Raw genomic sequence first — 24,033 nt, forward strand, 5'->3', positions numbered from 1 at the left:
GTCTATTGCATCTTTTGTATTAAATATTATTAACTGTCCTCTACATTTTTTAAGACATTAAATTTACTATATTCAAATGTGATATAATAAAATTACTTTTATTATTTATTATTATTCCTTCCATCCTTCTTTACTTATTTTTTATTAGCACAGGAGTTAAGAAACATAAAACGATTGAGATAATTTTGTCACATTACTCTTTCAATATAACAAATTTAATATTTTGAGAAATGCATTAGATAATGAATCATATTTAATGCTAAGAGTAAAATGAATAGAAATAGATAAATTATCATTTGATTTTATAATTTGTATAAGTATTGTTAGACATCTCAAAATAGAAAAATAGACAAATAAAATAAATGGAGGAAGTAATTTTAGGAAAAATAACATAATATACATGTTTACAATATATATATATATACCATATTTTTACAAATTTCTATCCTTACAAAGCGATTACAAAACTAATTATGTATCTTCATTGGATATATCGTGGAACTAATTGTGTATGTTGACAGATTTAAAATCATAAAAATATATCGGAAACTAATTATGTATCTTTACAAAGAAAAAACATATCTTCGTTGCATGTATTTTGTATCTCGGCATATGTAAAATTGAGAAAAATATATCGCGAGCTAATTATGTATATTTACAAGAAAAAATATATCTTCATTAGATATATTATGTACATGACATATTCAAAATAAAAAATTAATAAATATAGTGAGAGCTAGCTATGTATCTATATAAATGAAAAGGATATTTTCATTGAATATGTTGAGAGCTAATTATATATCTCAAAAGACTTAAAATTGAGAATTAATAATTATATAAAATATCAATTTTTTTTTCAATTAAACTTCAAATTATTGGATTTATATTATTTATTTCTTTTTAATTGGTATGCCAACTCAATGCCGCATGGATTGTGGTGAAGTAAATGAACTGCTCCATCTTAATTAGAGAGGGGAAAAATTTGACTCTAGATATAAAAAATAAAATAAAATTCTAGCGCTACCCACTTAATGACCTCAATATGGAGATAATTCTATTGGAGCGCTGCCATAACATGCAACGCGTGATTCGATTAGTCGGCTCCAATACGGTAGAAAACAAAAAGAAGCTTTCGCAGCGAAGTGGGTCGGATTGTTCTACGGAACCCTTTTGCCGTCATACGCCCAGCTCTATAAATCCTCTATAATACTAACATCCCTCATCTGATTTCATCTTCTAATTGTGCGAAAAAATGCAGGTAATTAATACATTCCTAAAGATCATGTATTCAATTTCGATTATCATATCATTTTGCTTCAAATTTTTCAAATATTATTTGCAATTCCCCTCTCCTAATCCTCCCCCCCCCCCCCCCCCCCCCAAAACCGTAATTTCTACCCACATGCGGTTTGAATGGCCTAAAACTTAGATATTTATCTGATTCTAAATCATTTCATTAAAGGTAAAGGAGGAATTTTAAATTTAAATTGTTTCAATTTATGCTAATGTGTACAGTATTTTCGTTTCTGTAACTTGGTTGTCAGATTCGATTATTATTATTATTCTTATCATCTTCCACCAAGGCTCGAAATTTTTTTTGTTTCTCAGAGCCCTAGTTTTATATTTTTTTGTTTAGTTTATATGTTTTAGTATTTTTTTTATTTGTTTGTTAATTTGTTGGTATGTATATGTGATTAAAATGTTTGTTATACTTTGTTGAGATAGGCTAGTGACAGGTTCAATATCAACTCCCAGCTTGAGCACTTACAAGCTAAATACGTTGGAACAGGACATGCCGACTTGACTAGATTGTAAGTATTTCTTTTTTTTTTTTTTTTGATGAAGTAAGTGGGATTCATCTCTTGTACTTTGATTATCGCTCTGTTTTATTGCAGTTTTTTTTTGGTAACAACCTCTCTACCTTGATAAAGTTTGTGTATACACTATCGTCCCCAAACTGCACTCATGGGTATGGGTAGGGGTGGACATTTGGTATTCGGTTCGATATAGTTTGGGTTCGGTAATTCGGTAATCAGTTTTTGAGAGTAGATACCACATACCATATTTTTAAACATTAGTTTGATAATTCGTTAGTCGGTAAATTAAACTTCAGTTCGGTACAGTATTTGGTAATACCTTATTGAAGTTGAAGATGTGCAAACTACATATAAACTTCAAAGAGTATATTTAATAGAAATCCTTTTTAATATTCTTTTTTGCGCTTTTTATGAATATTTTATCTAGGTTCAAAACATTCTTTGGGATGATTAATATTATTGTCTATTTAGTTAGTTAGACATATCGTATTATATATATATATCGGTATTCGGTAATTACCAAATACAAAATGGTATTAATATTTTGTATCAAGCCCAATCCTGAATACCGAAATGTTGAAATTTTATTCCTAAATTCCATACCAAATACCGAATTACCGAATACCAATTACCAATTTTTTTTGATTCGGTTCGGTAATTTGATTTTCGGTATTTTATGTCTAACCCTACTTGTGGAATTGCACAGAGTATGTTGTTATTGATGAATTAAGGGGAATTCATTAGAAGGCATCAATAATATGCAAGAAAGTATGGAAAAATAGGTAGTTAGCTCCATAACAAGTGGATCTATACTAAGTTTGGGGGGAGCTAATAAATCGTTAAAGACATTGACACAATTGATAGGGGGGAGATAGTTCCAACTAATCAGATTAACTAAGCATCTAGCCTTGAGGATGGAGTAGGCTAGAGTTGAGATATCATAAAGAACACCTTTGATTTCTGTATGTCGCAATGCACCAAAAATTTACTGTTGGGATTGTTCCCCATATCTTTTTGATGGTTTTGTCAACTCCCGAAAACACTAGCTTTCATAGGCTTGCCTTAATGTTTATGGCATCACCCATTTTAGAAAAAAGATTAGTATAGAAGAAGCTCAATGTTTGTTGTATGGGACAATTAAACAAGTTTTACTCGTCTATATTTACTTTAATCAATTTATGCATGAGATACTCATATTCACGCTTGAGCAGATGAGTTCTCATAATGAATTTTCATTTAGTGTAGAATTGAATGGTCACTTTGTTATCAATCATCCTCTGCAGTTCAAATGTTTAATCAAAAGTGGGAAATATCTCAATAGTTCATTCTATTAATGATTTTAGTTAAGTCTTAACCTTTTTGTGAAAAAATAAACCAGATATGGGAAAGGAGAGGAAAACAACATTATTTCATATATTGAAAAAAAGTTCACAATAATAAATTACAAGCCCGCAAGGACATAATTCTCCCACTTGGCTTCAAGTAATTGAATATACACTTTAAAAGGTTGACTTGGACAAACCCACATGATAAATATAAAATATCAATTAATTTATCACCCTAAGGTTCTCGGAGAGAATCTGCTAAAATTGATTAAGCTTTCCAATTCAACATTAAGATATAATTCGTCAATTCAACTTGTTTTAACGAAAAAAGGCGAACATTTTAGGTATCGAAGCATTAAGAGACATTTTAAAGGTCTTAAACTCTCAGTTTCTTCTATCCATCTCATCGTAAAGCCCTTTAATCCTTTCACAAATTTTTTGTTGTCCTCGGGACATCATTCCATTGGACTTCAGACTCTCGAAAATATGTTCTATGATTGATACAAGACTGTGTGTATCAAGAGATTTAAGCCAATACAAGTGCAACAAGAAGAACAACAAGGTGCTAGTGAATCGAAATAGGCCACTCATGACTTCACAAGACTTTAGATTTAGTTTTGAGCAAGAAAAGAGATGAACACAAGATCAACAATGCTAGTGAATCGAAAGAGCCCCACATGACTTCACTAGACTTCAAAGACCAACAACAATACAATGTTAACAAAAGAGATAGATATATAGTTTGACATACTATATTCAAGAATCTAAGAACCCTAACCACATGTAAGGACCCTAAGATTAATGAATGTTAACACCAAACTCTTATGTTGACAAAAGAGGGACTTTACCTCCCTAATCACCAACGTATCAAGACAACGATGCGACACAAGTGATATCCACACTTGGGCAGCCCTAGTTACGGATTGACGGCTTTTCCAAGCCCTACAACTAAGGGGTGTTACACTCCTCACTCTAGAGAGAGAGTTTGTCTTCCATCAATAAACAACTAAAGAGAAAAGACTTAATAAGGAACTATATATAGCCTAGCTTATTACATGGCAAAATGACCAAGATACCCTTAATGACAAAGGGTGGCCTTGGTGTGTTGGAAGGCAAGATGAAATGGCCAAAACTCCCTTAATGAAGTGTGGCCTTGGTGTGTTGAGGACTTCTCACATTGAGTCCTAACACTCCAAAGGTGCCTTCTTCAAGCTCCAAAAACCATGAGTCCTCAAGTCCTTAGTGCTCCAAGCAACCTTCCACACTCGGCATTGCTCCATCAAGTGCCCATCACGGTCTCTACATGCATGCTCTCGTGTCCTCGAGACGACCAAGAATTGAGCCTTTATGTGTTGGTCTCCAAGGACGTCATAAAAAACTATGAGTGCTGTTTGACTCGTATCATCCTCCCCTTCTTGAAAAGGATTCGACCTCGAATCCAAACCTTGCAAGCACAAAGAGAAGACAACCAAGCACCACATCCTCATGACATAAGGGTTAAAGTTAGCACAATAAACAACATCAACATGCCAAGGAGGTACACTCATAAGGTATAACCACACATCCTTTGTTGTAATCACGGTGAACTTTGCATAAATATTACAGAGGAGTGGGTAAAAGGAATCACCATCATAGGGTGGTGCTCTAATTGAAAGTAAAGTCCACACAACACATATAGCAATGTCACTCAAACAAGTGGACCTACCAACAACTATCCGTCCTTCACACCCTAAGAAGTTACCGGGGTCGAATGGGAGTCGTAACCAATGGCTTAGGCGTCGGCCACTCTCACTTTTCCCTAGGGTGTCATCCTCGAAATTAAGCAAGCCCTCTTTATCATCATTAGAAATATCATGAACAAAAAGAGGGTTGAGAAAGGTGTTTCATAAGTCAACTTCAAATAAAGGGTTCTCATGCATACACTTACAACTAGTTTCAAAATCTCCACTAGAAATATGTCCAACATAAGAAACACGTAAAGAAGAAGTAGATGGCATTTCTAAGCACATATCACCTTCTCTTTCACAAGAGTGGTCCTCACATACATACAAACCATCACAGCAGCCAAAGGACCACAATCAAAATCGTCTTCACAAGGACAATTACTACTCGGCTTTTCTAAACACTCGAGCAAATCAAGATCATCTATGCTTGGTTGATCATTTTGCTCACCCTCACTAGTTGTTGGCAATTCACATACCAACGTAGAATTACCTTGTTTTTCACAAGGGTCAACTAGTGTGAATACTCTCGTCACTTGGTAATGGAACCTTAGTCAAGTTGTAAGTGCTAGCACTAGATGGACACAAATCATTCACACGAGGAGAATCAATTTCGTCATCTAAAGGATCAACTAGTGCTTGCGTACCTACAACAAGAGTTTGGTCCTCATGCGACCTAACAATATCAAGAGTATCACAAAATGAAGACTCATGCACTTCTACACTAGGTAAAATCGCAACTACGTACATAGGAGTGTAGGGGATAGCATTTTTACCTCATAACTCACATGAGCTACGGTTTTCATCTTGACGGGTGTCCGGGCAGTCCGCTTGCTCCCTTGGAACTCTCATATGATCCAACCTTTCATTTATCACTTCCCATTGACGGGTAATGGCTTCAAGTTTAGCCAAAATAGCACTTGCAGCTGCGGATTCCATTGTAATTGCACCTAAAAAAAAAAGAACAAGCCTGCAAAGCAAAACACAAGTTAGTTCGAAAAAACTTCACTGCACTTTCACACACTTGATCGTCTCACACTTGGATTCACAAGTGTTGCAAGTTGTCTTGTAGTTCGTGATGAGTCAAGTGGTGAGTCTACTCCTGGTTCGGAATGGATTCTTTGTTTGAAGACTCAAGGAAATGATGTTCGAACTTGAACCAAGAAGTACTACAATTTATAAAAACGACAAAAGCACAAAAGAAACGTAGACACGAATAATAGATGCAAAGGGCTAATTGACAATCTAGTAGGAGTTTACTAGTTTGTTAGTTAGTTCTAGGATCAACTAATGAAACCAAGAATCAACAATTAGAAACTAGGAAAATTCAAATTTGAGCTTAATATTGACGGTGAACAGTAATTAGGGTGACGTGGCAGCATGCAATTGGTCTCGGTCCCACACAATCTTTTGTCACAAATTTGAAATTTTAATCTTCACACAATTTGGAATGGAAGACAATTGGTAATGGAGGAAAAATACAAGTCTTGACCCTTTTTCAAATTCAATCTCAAAATGGTGAAGCTTGACTTGTACTAGTTCCACAAAACAAGGCCCTTTATTTAAGGAAAAGTGGGTGGAAAGTAGATGTCAAGTCTAGGAGGTGATGGGCTCAAGTCTTCTCACAAACAAACTTTACATCTTTGTCTTACATCTTTTTAGATCTTACACCTTTTTGGATCTAATTTACACTTTTTTAGTGATCAAGATATGAGATGAGATGAAGAACAAAATGAACAACAACAATTTTTTTCAAGAACAAATCAACAACATCCTCCAATCTTCAACAACATGGCACAACACACGGCCAACCTTGAACCACAACACACGGCCACTTCAAGTTCACAACAACAAGGTCAATATTATAAGTTCAACTTTAGATCTAGACACTTTTGTGTTAGTGAGAAAGAAATCAACACAAGAAACACACTAGACAAACAAATTTTCTACTAGATCTAGTCATAAACTCTTGGTCAAAACAACAACAATAATGAGCAACAAGTTCTCGGCCAAGAACACTAAACACAAGAACACTTCCTTTTCACTTCTTTCCCCTTTTTTTTTTTTTGATTTTTCAACTTTCAAGCCCAAGATTGTTCTTGTTTGAACAAAATCAAAGATGGCTTTGATATCAAATGATACAAGACTAAGTGTGTATTAAGAGATTCAAGCCAACACAAGAGCAACGAGATGAACAACAAGGTGCTAGTAAATCGAAATAGGCCACTCACGGCTTCACTAGACTTTAGATTTAGTTTTGAGCAAGAAAAGAGATTAACACAAGAACAACAATGCTAATGAATCGAAAGAGCTCCACATGGCGTCACTAGACTTCAAAGACCAACAACAATACAATGTTAACAAAAGAGATGGATAGATAGTTTGATATACAATATTCAAGAATCTAAGAACCCTAACCATATGTAAGGACCCTAAGATTAATGAATGTTAACACCAAACTCTTACATTGACAAAAAAGGGACTTTACCTCCCTAATCACCAACGTATCAAGCCAACAATGCAACACAAGTGATATCCACACTTGGGTAGCCCTAGTTATGGATTGGTAGCTTTTCCAAGCCCTACAACTAAGGGGTGTTACACTCCTCACTCTAGAGAGAGAGTTTGTCTTCCATCAATAAACAACTAAAGAGAAAAGACCTAATAAGGAACTATATATAGCCTAGCTTATTACATGGCAAAATGACCAAGACACCCTTAATGACAAAGGGTGGCCTTGGTGTGTTGGAAGGCAAGATGAAATGGCCAAAACACCCTTAATGAGGTGTGGCCTTGGTGTGGTGAGGATTTCTCACATTGAGTCCCAACACTCCAAAGGTGCCTTCTTCAAGCTCCAAAAACCGTGAGTCCTCAAGTCCTTAGTGCTCCAAGCAACCTTCCACACTTGGCATTGCTCCATCAAGTGCCCATCACGGTCTCTACATGCATGCTCTCGTGTCCTCGAGACGACCAAGAATTGAGCCTTTATGTGTTGGGTCTCCAAGGACATCATCAAAAACATCAAAAACTATGAGTGCCGTTTGACTCGTATCAATGATGACATTCTCTTTTACATTGTCCTTTTGCTCGTTTTCGAGAACTTCCACTTGGAGTGCTTTGAGCTTGTCTCTATCCAACATCCGAAATAGGAACAAGGAAACAATAAAAATGGTTATACCATTCAATGTGACAAGATATGCCATAATTGAAATGCCAACATGTGAGAATTTTCTTGTTGAAAAAATTACACATAAGCCATTTGGAAAGCCTAAGATAACAATAACAAAATGCTCAGTGTAATTCCACAAGTGGAGTTTGAGAAGGGTAGGATGTACGGAAATCTTGCCCCTTCCTTTGTGGGATGGAGAGACTATTTCTAATAGACCCTCCACTCAAAAGAAGTAATCAAAGTAGTATTTGTAGGAAAATACTGACAACAAAAACAATATAAACAAAGCAAATAAAGTAATGGTAGTAGTAAGAATAAAAGAAGCAAATAAAGCAATAGCAGTTGTAAGAAATGGAGAATAAAGTCGCGTATGCATACTAAATCATACTACTAATAAGAAGAAAATTAGTAGAGGACACTCGCCCCTTGTTCGACTACCTCTTATCCTTTTATCACAATCCTCAACCTCCATACTTTCCTATCTAGAGTTATGTCCTCAGTAAAGTGAAGATAGAGAGCTGAGTTCCCATTACATTATTTTGTTATGACATTTGTGGTCCAATGAATGTGAGGGCTAGATTTTGTGCTTTGTATTTTATCATATCTGTTGACGATTTCTCAAATTTTGTTACATCTCTTGGATTTCTCATAAATCTGAAGCACTTCAATGCTTTAGAGTTGATAAAGGTTGTGAATATCCATCTAGTCAATTTGAAGAGTTATTTAGAGAAAAAGTCATTGTCTGACAGTTAACTATTCCTTACATACCTAAGATGAATTTACTTATCTCCTTCTGGAGAGATGCGTTATTGACTACAGTCTATGTATTAAATAAAATGTCGTCTTACTTAGTATCTCCTTATGAGTTATGTACTGTCATAAGCCAAACCTGAATGATCTATGATCTTGGGTTTGTTGCATATGTAAAGATCGTTTTGGCAAGTTTTGAAAACCGAGTCCAAAAGGGAAGAAATATATCCTTTATAAGATACTATGAACACTCCGAAGGGTATGTTCCTTGGTGAATTGGATGATGGAAGTATTTCTGAAATTGAATTAGGATGCCACATTTCTAGAAAATGTTTTTTCAAGGAAGGAGAGACTCTTTATGAAATGTTGAATCACAAGATGTCACGTTTCCTTTTGGCATGTTTGTAAGTTAACTATTTCTGCTCTCCTTGAAGTTGAGGTTCTTTATTCTAACTATGGTTTTGTAAGTCATCTATGTCTCTGTTTGACATTTATTGACTATGTTGAGATTTTGTTATTATAGTATAATAACTGTGGAGTTACTGATGTTTTGGATATTTTTTATTTGGCTTAGTGAGTGGGCAGTGAACATTCAGCGTGACAGTTACGCATCCTATGTTGGACACTACCCAATGTTGGCGTATTTTGCCATTGCAGAAAATGAATCAATTGGAAGAGAACGTTATAATTTTATGCAGGTTTGTGCTTGTTAAAAAGGTTTATCTTGTTTTCCAGTTTTGCAGCTACTTTGATTTTGGATCTTAATATGCTGGCTTGCACTTTAAAAAAAATGCTGGTTTGCATAATGAGTGGTTTCCTTCGTTTTTCGATGTTGATTTGCATAATGAGTGAACTAAGTGCTTTTCGTTGAAGGTTCTGCATTCCCTTACCAACTAGTTAATAGAAGTTGCCGCTTTGATGTTAAGACTATAGGTTGCATAAGAGCACTGCATTTTTGTTGAAAGGATGATTTATTTGTAGAACAAGTTGTAACACTTCTTGATGCCTTTGATGTTTAGTGTCCTCTTTCAGTGATAGTATTTGGCCATTCAATCCAACATTTTCTAGTGCTTTTTTAGGATGTGACTATCATGTGTTACATTGTGCACTTAAAGGATGCTCGGGAGCGATGGCTTCTTAGACATGGCTAGTAAGTAACTAAATATAAGGACTAACACTCATTTGAGGCTAGTAAGTAACTTTGTAGCAAAAGATCGGAAGAACCAACAACTTCATGAATATTTCAGTATTGATGAAAAGCCTTAGCTCACGTAGAAGACAGAAAATTCAAATTTGCTGCGACTTTCCCAAGGAAAGAATAAAACAATTTGCCATTTTATAACATAGAGAAAACTAAAGTAATGTGTCTCTATGATATTTGTGATGATGCATCCTTTATTTTCTTCTTCTACAATTACTCACAATTCCGTATCTACTCTTTTTTTGTGCAGAAAATGCTTTTGCCCTGTGGTCTTCCACCTGAAAGGGAAGATGAGTAAGATTTGCAATGGATAGCACCCTTCAGACTTGGACCTCTGTCGAGCCAAAACTGTTGAGAACGTGTAAGGTTGATAATATGAAAGATTTGACTTGTATTAATCTGACTAATCTAGCGAAAGCACATTCATGACTACACATTTATTATGTTCAAGTGACATGTATTTCAAGTTCAGTAGTTGTTTTTGCTCGAGTGCCAAAGAGGTGTTGATCATCTAGTAGCTGCTATATAGTTGTGGTAAATGTGTTCTCAAGTATTTGTTATTTTGGTTAATTCAGACCAATGTATAATCGAATCGTATTTTGAAACGAAGGAAGAACACAAATAATGACCCCAAAAAACTAGTAGATACTTGAAATAGACCAATTATTAGCACTTAACAACAAAACCAAATACAAAAGGGGGGTAAACATAGAATAAATGAAAAACTCATCAACACATGCAATTATATTACATGCATGGAGTTATGAGGAAACACTAGACATTCAAACAACCTATCTTATATAATTAACATTACTTATTTAACTCCGCCTGTGAAAGCTAAAACATTTTGTATAGCTGTGAGTATGAGGAGAACGATGGCTGCCAGAGTTGAAGCTCCAACCCAAGGACTACTAAAATAATTGTGTATCAAATTTGCCTTCGTTCTGTTCCACGGTCTTTCACAATGTTCAATTATTTTTCTGTATCCTTGTTTGTCATAAAAGCCGGCTGAAGTGCTGACCCCTTTTCTAATTTTGTTAAAGAATCTAGTCACTTCTTTGTCCTCTCCTAACCCGTTAATTATGATTCCTTTCTGGCGTAGCAAATTAACATCTTTGTCTAACTCAATAAGCTGATCCATGAAAGTAGCATAATCACTGAAATATCTATGATGCACATCAGATTGTTGCTCAAAAGCAATGAGATTTCTCAGATTTGACTATCAAATAATCGAAGACGGGATTTTCAACAGTCCATTCTCGTGCTTTATATCAAATAAACTTGTATCCCCAATATCATCTTTGTCCAACGACCTATAAATTTTTCCGAAGCTTTTAAAGCTAAGCCCAGCTTCAGAAAGCTCTGTTGCATTTGGTATGATGACCTTATTTATCTTATTGCCCTTATCATTCTTCTTCTCTTTTGACCTAATTATTTGCAAAGGATTGCAACATAAGATTCTCGAGGAATATGTTGAATCTGTGTTAGGATTCCCCTGCCATGACGTGTATTAGATGAAGTAAATGTTTGATTTTTCCTGCATTAGCATTGTTATGTACCTCTAGAAGTGCTGCAGGAGTCGTTTTTGGCAAGTTAATAGCAAAGCAACACTTCGCCATTATTGCAAATGGTAATTCATCATCTTTCTTTGTCGTGTGATGAAGCTTGTTGAGAACAAAGAAGGGAAGTTGATTTTCTAGTAACATCAAGTCTCGAGTCAGTTGATCAAATATGTAACCAACACTAGTATCGATAATATTTTCTTCTTCTTGAGGATACACTTTATGTAGCTCTCGAATAAACTCAACCACAAAACAACCATCAAGCAATAACATTTTCAAGAATTGATCAGTGTGACTCATGTCTTTCTTGAGGTCTTCTATATCATCATAACATTTTAGTGCTTCCTCCTTCAATTCCTCCAATTCATTGATGCAACTTTCCAGATCAAGCCCCTCTTGTCGTTTAAGAAACCTTTGTTGGTATATTACTTTGTACTTTTCCATTGGACGAAGTATAGGATTTTTCCTATGGTAAGGACCAATGGAGACCATCTTTGGTGTATAAGCAGCTGGATTTGATTCACGTAGCCCCACATTTACTTTGAATATCGTACACGATTTAAGAGATGAGTTATCCAAACCCTTAAATATTCCAGAGATTCGATTAACAATTTCCCTTGGTTGTGATCCTGATGAATCTTGTCCATTTGTTTCATTTATCCCACTTAAATGATCCACTTCCCTCCCTCCTCCTATCTGTATGTAATGGAAAAGAGAGTGACATTTTAAAACGTCTATTTTGTTTATTCTTTTAATACCTCATTATTTTGTTTACGTATGTAGTCAAATCGGACGGTAGTGTTATGGGATAAAAAATGTCTATCAAAGGTAAAATGTACTCCATCTATTTTAATTTATTTATATTTTTTTTTTGTCAATTTAAAAGGTGTATATTTTTTTGACAACAATTTAATTTTTAACTTTTCACATGACATGTTTAAGATCACAAAATTAAAAGATGTTTTGGTACATTACACACGCGCGTGCACACACACACATGTATATATAAGATTATAAGATTTAAAAGTTTTCTTCACTTTCTTAAACTCCAAGTCAAAATCAGATAAACAAATTGCTACAGAGGAAATATGTTTTATAACGGATAAATATATAGACACACTCAAATTTGGTCTTAACTTTAGGGGCTTATGAAAGTAGAGGGGATGTGGATAGTATATGGGAGATGACCGTCAGTTGCATTAGAGAGACCGCTAAAGAGGTATTAGGTGTCTTGAGAGGCCGCTAACTTGAGAGCTTGTATGCAACGTTAGAGAAGAAAGGTAGGGATAGAAAGTTGTACGTATTGGCTTGCCAAAGGCCAGGAGCGGATGGCTCATGACCTTGATCAAGTAAAGTGCATCAAGGGGATGATGACAAAGTGCTGGTTGTGGATACCCTCATTACGAAGATATCGCAATCTATTTTTATAGACTTTTGCGACAAGGGGGACAAAAGTTTCGTACTATAGAACTTGGAGAACTCAGAGAGGTGTCACGATTATGGTTGTTGTAGGTGTATCAAGGTTGAGGAGGTCAAGGGGGCTCTTCGTAGGATGCGTAGGCATAAAGCGACGGAGCAAGACGTGATTTTCGTGGATTTTTGAAAAGTACTGGCAGGGAAGGTTTGGAGTGGCCGACGGGGTCATTTAACATCCTTTTAGGGCGGAAAAAATGTACTAAGCTTGAAGAAAGAGTACGATGGTTCCATTATGTAGGAACAAGGGGGACATTTAGAGTTGCAACAAACATAGGGTTATCAAGTCGTTGGGTTATATTTGGTAAATGGTAGTAGAGTTGAGGCTTAAGGAGATCATGACTATTTTCGAGAATCACTTTAGTTTCATGCCAGATCGCTCGACTACTGAGGTCATTCACCTAGTGAGGATATCAGTGGAGCAGTTTAGAGAGAGAAAGAAAAGACTTACACATGGTGTTCATAGATCTAGAGAAGACATATGAAAAATTCCCAGAGAGATTCTGTGGAGGTGCTTGGAGGCTAGAGGGGTGCCCGTAGAGTATACTAGGTCGATTCAGGTCATGTATGCCAGTGCAAAACTTGTGTGAGGACGACAGGATGAGATCCAGAGCTATTTTTATTTGCCTTGGTAATGAATGTTCTAATGCGACTTATTCAAGGGGAGGTGCGTTGGTATATGTTATTTGTTGATGATGGTACTGATTGGCGAGACCCAGAGAGAAGTTAATGATAAGTTGGATGTTTGGAGACAAACCCTTTAGTCTATAAGGTTTAGGTTGAGCAGGACGAAGATAGAGTACTTGGAATGTAAGTTTATTTATTTGGCGCATGAGGCTGGCGTGGTAGTGAAGTTGGATTCTCAAGTCATTCAGAAGAGGAAAAGTTTCAAGTATCTTGGGTTTATGATTCAGGAAAATAGTGAGATTGACGAGGATGTCATGCACCGTATTGGTGCAGGGTGGTTGAAATGGAGGCTCGCTTTGGGAGTCTTGGGCGATAAGAAGGTGTCTCCTAAACTTAAAGGTAAGTTCTACAAAGTGGCAGTCCAGACGGCTATGTTGTATGGAGTAAAGTGTTGGCTAGTTAAGAACTCCCATATTCAAAAATTAAAAGTGGTGGAAATAAGGATGTTGCGATTGATGTGTGGACTTACCAGGAGAAATAAGATTAGAAATGAGATTATTCGGGAGAAGATGAGAGTGACTTCGGTGGACGATAAGATATTGAAAGTAAGGTTGCGATGGCTCGGGCATGTGATGAGGAGGTGCACGGATGCTCCAGTACGGAGGTGTGAGAAGCTGGCTATGAATGATTTTAGACGAGGTAGAGGTAGGCCAAAGAAATATTGGAGGGAAGTGATTAGGCATAATTTAGAGCAGCTACAACTTACAGAGGACATGACCCTTTATAGGAAGGTGTGGAGAACTCGGATTAGGGTAGAGGGTTAGTGGGTAGGAGTTCAATAGTGATAGTAAGGACGAGTGCTTGGTTTGTATCTACATCTAAAGTTTCTTGTTCGTGGTGTTTCAGTGATGTATATGCTCTTGAATAGATAGTTTATTATTACCTTGTATGTGTCATATTTTCTTTATTATCTAGCAGTGCGTTATAGTTTTGTTGTGTGCTTTTATATTTTTTGTTTGTTATATTGTTATCTTTCATGAGTTGAGGGTTTGTCAGAAACAACCTCTTTACTTTATTTGAGGTAGTGGTATGGACTGCGTATACTTTACCCTCCCTAAACCTCACTTTATGAGAATATACTGAATAAATTATTGTATATTTAAAATAGAAAAGCTTTCGTGGCCTTTCACCCTCTATTCTTCTTCTTATTCCCTAATTTGCTTCTATACAATCTCTCTGTTGTGAATGAAATTGATTGGTTTATAATTAATATCTATTGTTTCTTGTGTTCTTTCAAGTCTTCTAAAATAAAAGAGGTATTAAATGAAAGATTTTTTTTTTGTAGAAAATCGTGCGAGCTTGATTTAAAATAAATAGTATTAAACCTTGTAAGAGTATTTTTAAATTGACTGAGCCCAACATAATTGTCAAAAAAAAAGTGGCTAATAAAACAAAAAACTAAAACTAATTACTTGTATAGTTGTGAGAGAAAGTAGAGAGACCTCATCTTTTTCAATTGGAAGAAGCAGTGGAATTTGATTATCTATTGAGGTAATAATCTAATGGAGTGTGACATCCCTCTTTCTTCAACTCTAATTCCTACAATAAGACACGTTCTTTTAAATTTCATTTCATAGATATAGGTATTATTGTTATAAAACTTAGTATAGATATTTAAATGGAAAAAATCAAATTTAAAGGGTTAGCAAATGTATTCAACACTCTTTCTAATATTATTCTAAATTAATGGCAGTTTGAGGGAGCATATTTAGATACTTCTTTGCAAAAACAACAAATTTGATCTATAAAGAATCATGAAGGGTACGCTTTGATAATTTAATTAATGGAAATCACATAAGCTCTTTGATTCACTGAGTATGTCGTTGTTATAATTACTATCATTTGTCTCACAATATTTATGTATATATTTTTTTATGTAGCATTAACTTGTAGTCACAATATGAATTCATAATTTAAATTATGAATGTTTTTGAAGTACGAACAAAAAAATAAATAAATAAATAAAAAGTTTGACAGAATATCATTTGACCATCATTTTCATGTCACGTGAGTGAAAATATGCATTTAAACATCAAGGAGAATTGTCAAAAATATGTCCAAATAGGCACATTTTAAACATAATTCAAGTATTCAATAGGTATAAACCTTAGTATAAGTAATTAAATGGAAAAATTCTAACAAATTTAAAGGGTCAACATATGTATTCGGCTCTTTTATTTTTACTAGTTTAATCGCACATATTTCGTACGTGTAATATTTGATTATTTCAAATTAAATGATTCTATTTATTGCGGAAATTTTTAATGAAGTGTAAAGGTTTAAATTACTTTTCAAAGATTTTTTATATGTTAATATAATAATGTAAACATAAATATATATTTTAATGTAAGCACATATTTATTTTACCATCAGAAGTTTTAAATAGTTGATAAATCATCACTTTTGTGTTTGTTATGCAGTACCTCTTTCCTTTGCTGCCAGAGATTAAGATAGACACATCAATTTGAACCATATTTATGATACAATTTTTTATTTTTTTATATTTAATTTTTTTTCTTATTTTTAAAGTTAAATCTTTACAAAATCATTAATTATATTGTTATTATGTACTTAAAACTTTTAAAGTTTTGATACTTCCTCAATTTTTCTTATTTTGACAGTTTTATATTTATTTCTATATTTTTCAAATGTTCTTAAAATCATATTTAGTCGATTTAGAACTTTTAAAATAATGGAAAAAGTATTAGTTGCCATTAATTCTGATGAATTCTAATAAGGAAAAGTTTTATCATAAATATATTTAATTAATTTTTAACTCTTAAATATTAGGAAAAAATAGTGAAAAGATGATTTTGTCTAAAACAAAGATTTTTAATGAAGGACAAAAATTTCTAACAGGCCCTTCACACTTTTATATTATAGATTATAGATAGATTATAGATATAGATAAATTATAGATTATAGATATAGATATAAATATCATTCCAAATTAATGGCAGTTTTGAGGAGTATTAGACATTTCTTTGCAAACTTAACAAAAATGGAAAAATGTACTATCATACGAATGTGATAAAGTGATAATTTCAGATCCTTATAATTTTAATGGAAAAAATATCGTTTTCATCCCAAATTATACAAGAAAAGTCGAAGTCACACCTAAACTATACTAGTGACCTATTACACATCTAAACTATAAAAAAATGATATTTTTTACACCCTGTAAAGCATTATACCACTTGCATGTGGTGTGGTGTTACACACGCGCCTGCCACGTCAGCGCCACATCAGCATGATATGAAAAAAATAATAAATTTATTATTTTCATAAATTTTTCTTTTTTTTAATTTAAATTCTTTTTCTTTCTTCTTCAATTTTTTTTTCTTTTTCTTCAATATCTAAAACTTCCATTGTTGTCCAAAACCTCCATTGTTATGAGGTCAATTTTTTTTTTCTTTTTCTTCAATATCCAAAACCTCCATTGTTGTCCAAAACCTCCATTGTTATAAGCTCAATTTTTTTTTCTTTTTGTCCAAAACCATCGTCTTCTTTTTTTTCTTCAATAAATTCTTCAATGTCCAAAACCATTTTCTTCTTTTTCTTCAATTTTCAAAAAGAAAAAAGAAAATTAGTGGGGTCATATTCTTAACGGGAAGATGATATAAAATCAATACACCCAAGCAATAACTTCATTCAAATTCAATGTCATCTTCTTTTTCTTCTTCTTTTTCAATTTCTTCAATGTCCAAAAATCATCTTCTTTTTCTTTAATTTTTCAACGACCATAATGCCATCTTCTTCTTCCATTGTTGATATAAAATCAATACACCCAAACAATAACTTCATTCAATTCAATTTTCTTTGTTATACGACACCAAAAGTTACAACACTATCACCACCTAATTGCCCCACCCATCATCAAATTCACACATAATTGCAGTCATAAAAAATTAATATGCCTCACCACTAATTCACTACCCGACATCAAAATAAATTTTGAGCAATTTTAATCTATTATTATTAATTGAGAAAAATTGAAAGAAGATTTTTATAGAGACAAGATAGATCTACAAAAAAAAGTGTTAAAAAATTAACTTCTGAACAAAATTCATAAAATTTTACAGAAAAAGAACAGAAATACAAAAATAAATTAAAAAATTGATGTTCAACGTAGGAGCAATAACATTTGATTAATTTCAAAAGTCTCATCAAAATTTTTTTCAATTGGTGACGATTTCATCCTCAATCTTTTCTATTTTTTTCTTTGAAAACTATCATGAAAAAATTATTCTCATCAACCATAGCAAAGGAGGAGTGATTGTAATGAAGAAGAAAGGAAGATTGAGAGAGAAAAAAAAATTAAAGATGGGTCAGAAGAGAGAGTGTGCGCAGGGGTGGGGTTAGGGGTTTAAAGTTTTTTTGACTGTTTTTTTTTCTAGACGCGCCTTTTTTTTTAAAAAAAAATTAATGTTATTTCCACATCAGATTCAGGGTGAAATTAAATTCACTTTTGAGAAGAATAGGTGTGTAATAGGTCGCCACGTTAGCTTAGGTGTGTAAGTGACTTTTTATGTATATTTCAGGATGGTTTTGATGTCTTTTCCCTAATTTTTATATTTTTCTTAAAAAGTTACTCGAGAAACTAACAACACAAATCATTTCTACAAGGTGGATATCAAATAAAACTCTCTCCGTTTTATTTTGTTTGACCTTTTTTGACTTGACGCATTCATTAAGAAAATATTAATTAGAAGATTATTTTACAAATTTTACTCTATTAATAATATCTTGAAACTCTAATTCTAATTATTATTATCTTCTTTAGTTATTTAATACTGAGAGTAATATAAAAAAAATAATAAAACACTTTTAATTTGTGAAAATAGATAGCTAATTTAAAACAAACGTATTTAGAAAGAAGATCAACTAAAATAGGATGGAGGTAAAGTGGCAGTTTGTACACCATTTCCAAAAGAAAACACAACTAATTAACAATGAGTAACCAACAACAAAGGGCTTATTTTTTCATTGATTTGAAGGTTGTGTGTTTAAAAAGTTTTAAAAGTAAATTTATTTTTATAATAAATGCTCATCTCCTAAAATGAGGCTTCCTATCACAAATTTAATTAACTAAGTTCTAATATAAATATTGAATACTAACACTGACTAGAAATCTCAAGACTAAAATAAAAGGATTATCCATTTGAGTGATCTCCTTCCACTTAAGGTATATAAGACAATATAACTAATGAATAGGGTTTTCTAGCATAGATGCAGAAAATTATCTTTTGTGCCTATTCAACTCTTGCTTCTCCCGGACTTTTCATTGTTATGGGAGTATCTATATAAAGAAAAGAGAAGAAACACAGATAATTAATTGGAGATGGCATCGATCTATTCAGGGGTACATACGATCAATTTTGAGATGTTTTGGTACCCGTTAAATTCAATGTAAATTAGGTATAATTATATAAAAAATGTATAAAAATTGATATAAGTCTTAAAAAAGCACTCAGATAAATAAGAAGATAGCGCTTTAATTTTCAGGCGGAATTTTAAAGTTTTGAGTGTCAATAGGTATGTTCGAACCTCCTGGACACCCACAATTCCTAAATCCTGGATCCGTCACTGTAGAGAAGCATTAATATTACTGATTATTTTATAAAATTTATATCATATTAATTTTTATTATTTTATTTTATATAACAAAAATTAGACTTTTCGAAATCATCCATCATGTTTTATTCTCTTTGGAATCGGTACAGATTGGTTAATTTAATTTTTTTGGTTAAAATGTTACGTCAGTTAGTAAATGTTACTTTCATAGGATTTTGATAAAACTATTTAGACGTTGTTTAAAAAATGATGAATCGAGGGAATATAAAAGAACAACAACAACAAACCCAGTGTATTCCCACCAAGTGGGGTCTGGGGATCGGAGGGTAAAATGTACGCAGTTCATACCGCTACCTTTGAAGAAGTAGAGAGGTTGTTTCCGATAGAATATAAAAGATGATAAGAATAAATAACTAGATATTCATTCCACAATTTTACAGTAGCATAAAATATAGTTAAATAAAAACAAAATTTATATCACACGAGTGAAAACATATAAATCAAGATCATGGGCTCAAAACCTGAGTCTATATACTAAGATTAAGTATCCACATATAAATCAAGATCATGGGCTCAAAACCTGAGTCTATATACTAAGATTAAGTATCCAAATATATTTGTAAATAATAAAATTAAATTTTAAATCGTACGAAAGCAAAACCATCTTGTAATTTTACTACTCGCGAGTGATGAAATACCTTACTCAAAATGCTATAACTAATCTAGTTTTAATAGGAGCAATAATCTTGTTTCACAGTTGGAACTTTAGTTGTCAATTACTTACAATTACTTATTAGCTTTTGGTCAGTTTCATCACACTAAGCCAACGGGAAAATTTAATATTTCATTATTTTTAAATTAATACATATTTTGCACATATAATTTAATTCAGTACATTAGTTTTTAGATTTATATTTTGTGATCTTTGTAACAAAAAATGTTGTTGGCCCAATGATAGAAAAAAAGAGACGGATTTTTAACTAAAAAATGTTTTTTAAAGGTATTAATATTATTCTAAATGATACAACTTTTATTTTACTATACAAATTATAACCTACTTTTATCATTAATAGCTTTTCTCCCCTTTTATTATCTTTTCTACAATCATCCACGTTGGAGCTGTTATCTCATGTGTATGTTTTCGGGTACAGGAATCTGTATATAAGAAACCCAAACTTCAACGCTAGTTCAAGTTCAAGACAAGAGCACTTACGAAGTTCTGTAACACCTTCAACACTAGATTACGAATAATCTATCTAAGAATTGTGTTAAGATTCAGAAATAAGATGAAACAGAATTTAAGACCAAGTCCTTCGAATTCACAGAGTGTCCTTGAGAAATAATTTCCCTCACTGTACCAGAGGTTTTGGAATCTTCCTCCCAGGATAAAATGACCTTCAATCCGAACAATAGCAGTACCTCAAATTGTTGGATTCAGCAAACTCACTCAACGGTTTGATAGATCACACAGAAAGTTTTTCAAGACAAGAAGAGAGTTTGTATTTCAGAAAATTCATACCTAAACCTGTGGATGAAAGCAGGTTTATATAGCCAACATGTGCCTCTTCTGAAAAGTGGCAATGGTTCACTTAAAAGGTGTGACCTTTCTAAAAAAGCCATGTCTGTTCGACCAAAGAATGTGTTTTTTCCAAACAGGCATACCATTTCATGAATCAGTGTGTCATTTTATTGAAGGGTTGCATCCTTTCGTTTCAGCACTGCACTATTTTGGATTCTGCATGCATGCATATAAATGGAGTATCAAAACACATGAAAAAGTTATGTTTTTCCCTTTGGTATTTTCGAACTGAATTTCTGAATTTCTGTCAAATAAACTTTGTCCAAAAAGATAGATCTCATCGATCGATCATTTGACAAATCTGAAGCCGAAGCTGAAGCCAAGTGAGTGCCGCCGCCGACGGTATGAGGCATCTCTTATTTCTTGCCTCACTTACCATGTGGAGTAAGTGTTCCTTATTTTAAACACGCACAAGTTCTCTTCTTCCACCAATGTGGGAGAAAGAGTGAACTCTTCAATTTAGGAGTACACTTTCTAAATTGGTGTCTCCCTTCTCCATCATTTTTCTTCCATTTTTTCATTCACACTTTTGCATATACTTTGAACCCAAAAATCCCCCACATGAATGGGAAATGGCTATTTTTTCATAAAATTTTTACGGACAAGTATGTGATCATCAAGCAAAGACTGATTGGATCTAGATAAGTGGCTTTCCCTTTGAACTTTTCGTAGTGAACATGCATCGGATGCATTCGGTCAATCGGTAGATTTGATATCTTTGAACCATCGAGCTTTAGTGTACACCTAGATAACATATGTCACACAACCAACCTTTTACCATTTATGTTTCTCATGGTTTTGTTCTTTTCAGCCATGAACGCGTCCCGGTTTCATGAGAGCTTAGAGAATAGGCCTTTACTAACATTATCCTTGAAACGGCTTCCACTTCGCCCTCATTTAGGTGATTTCTAAACGTTCAATCCTATAGATTAAACTATTTGGTCAAATCTGCTAAATTTAGACAATCATTAAAAGACTTTTCACCTTAAGTCTTATCCTTGTTTACTAAACATTGTCTACATCATGAGAATGGGTTGAGTAATTGACAATGTTGAACCTATCAGACATAATTTTGTTTGATCTCCTTGAACCTAGCTCTTGGGATCTCCAGTCTGCTAGGTAGAGTTACCGCTATGTTGACTTGTCCTAGGCCTTAAACCCATTCCCTTGGATGTCTTTTCTACTCCTCTTTTAGATAGGCCTTTTGTAAGTGGATCCGACACATTATCCTTTGACTTAACATAGTCAACAGTGATAATTCCACTAGAGAGAAGTTCCTTAACGGTATTATACCTCCGTCGTATGTGACGAGATTTACGTTGTACATCATGCTCCCTGCCCTACCTATTGCCGCTTGGGTATCACAGTGTATGCATACTGGTGCCACTGGTTTAGGCTAATAAGGAATATCTTCCAAGAAATTCTAGAGCTATTCTGCTTCTTCACCAGCCTTATCCAATGCGATAAATTTTGATTCCATTGTAGAGCGAGCAATACAAGTCTGTTTGGATAATTTCCAAAAGACTACTCCTCCACCGATAGTAAATACATATCCACTTGTGGATTTTACTTCGTTCGATCCGGTGATCCAATTTGCATCACTATATCCTTCAAGTGCCGCAGGATATTTATTATAATGCAAGGCATAGTCTTGAGTGTATTTAAGATACCCCAAAACTCTTTTCATTGCTATCCAATGAGTTTTTTTGGGATTACTCGTGTACCGACTCAATTTACTAATAGTGCATGCTATTTCTGGTCATGTACAATTCATTATATATATTAAACATCCCAATACTCTTGCGTACTCCAATTGTGAGTCACTTTCACCTTCGTTCTTTCAAAGTGCAAAGCTCACATCCATAAGAGTCGTGGCAATACCAAATTCCATATACTTGAATTTGTCAAGTACCTTTTCGATATAGTGAGAAAGTGACAATGCCAACCCTTGTGGAGTTTTATGGATTCTTATACCTAAGATCATATCCGAAACTCCAAGGTCTTTCATATCAAACTTGCTCTCGAGCATTCGCTTCATTGCATTTATGTCAGAAATGTTTCTACTAATGATCAACATATCATCCATATATAAACAAACAATGACTTGGTGATTTGGAGTGTCTTTAATATAAACACACTTATCACATTTATTTATCTTGAACCCGTTTGCCAACATGGTTTGTTCAAACTTCGCATGCCATTATTTAGGTGCTTGCTTTAGTCCATACAACGACTTAATAAGTTTACACACCTTATTCTCTTTTCCTAGAACCACAAAACCTTCAGGCTGTTCCATGTAAATTTCTTCCTCCAATTCTCCATTTAAGAATGCGGTTTTCACATCCATTTGATGGATTTCAAGACCATAAATCGTCGCCAAGGCAATTAACATTCGAATCGATGTTATATTTGTTATTGGCGATTATGTATCAATGTCACGACCCGAACTAGGGCCTGGCCGTGACGGACATCCCGAACCCTGAGGGCCCAAAACGTCTCTCTCTATCTGGTAAGCATGCACACATTCATATAAATAAAAAAGATGAGGAAACATAATCTGCTACGGAAACATGGTCAATTCTGAATTCAGCATAAGTATGAAAATTAAAAATCAACTGCATCTAATAACATCTGACTCAGTCTGCAAAATCTCTACTAAAAAAATTCGACAACTGTCTGAAAAATGGGACAAGGCCCTCAGTAGACCAAAACGATAATAAGGGACATAATCTGAAAGACGGGCCTTCTGGAATAGAGAAGGCTCACCAAATAATCACTGCAACTCTGTCTGATGAATCTACTGCCTTTCTGGACCCTTGGACTAAGCCTCAAAACCTGGAGGGAGAAGGGGGGTAAATACAGATGTACTGGTACATAAAGAAATCCAAAATAAAGCTTATATGTAAATAAAATAGCTTGGGAAACAACTTTGTTAAAACATTATACAAGTGGCTTTCGAAACACATGGGCGCATTTCTGCAAAACATGTAACCTGCCTGTCAATGCAAGTTCTGATCTGTATATTACTTCTGATTTAGGTGGAACTCCCTTATAATTTTGATATTCCACGGGCAGTATGGAATCCGCCATTGACTCGGCGGGGAAGCCCCCAACCCAAGTGTGCCGCAAGGGTTGGAGTTCCTGAATCTGATACGCCACAGGGCTCTAGGCCAGC

At 34.1% G+C, this 24,033-nt stretch overlaps 1 protein-coding gene and 1 pseudogene across 1 annotated transcript; one reads left to right on the plus strand and one right to left on the minus strand.

The window, feature by feature from the left end:
• The first annotated feature begins 999 nt into the window (after positions 1–999).
• Positions 1,000–10,480, plus strand: LOC107870385 (uncharacterized protein At4g14342). Its single transcript, XM_016716901.2, has 4 exons — positions 1,000–1,258; positions 1,726–1,811; positions 9,357–9,480; positions 10,234–10,480. Exons 1-4 carry the CDS (start codon positions 1,253–1,255, stop codon positions 10,279–10,281), a joined length of 264 nt encoding a protein of 87 aa, XP_016572387.1. The 5' UTR covers positions 1,000–1,252; the 3' UTR covers positions 10,282–10,480.
• A 145-nt stretch (positions 10,481–10,625) lies between these two features.
• LOC107870386 overlaps positions 10,626–24,033 on the minus strand; it is a 38,681-nt pseudogene continuing 25,273 nt past the window's right edge.

This window comes from Capsicum annuum, chromosome 5, assembly GCF_002878395.1.
Source record: "Capsicum annuum cultivar UCD-10X-F1 chromosome 5, UCD10Xv1.1, whole genome shotgun sequence".
NCBI lineage: Eukaryota > Viridiplantae > Streptophyta > Magnoliopsida > Solanales > Solanaceae > Capsicum > Capsicum annuum.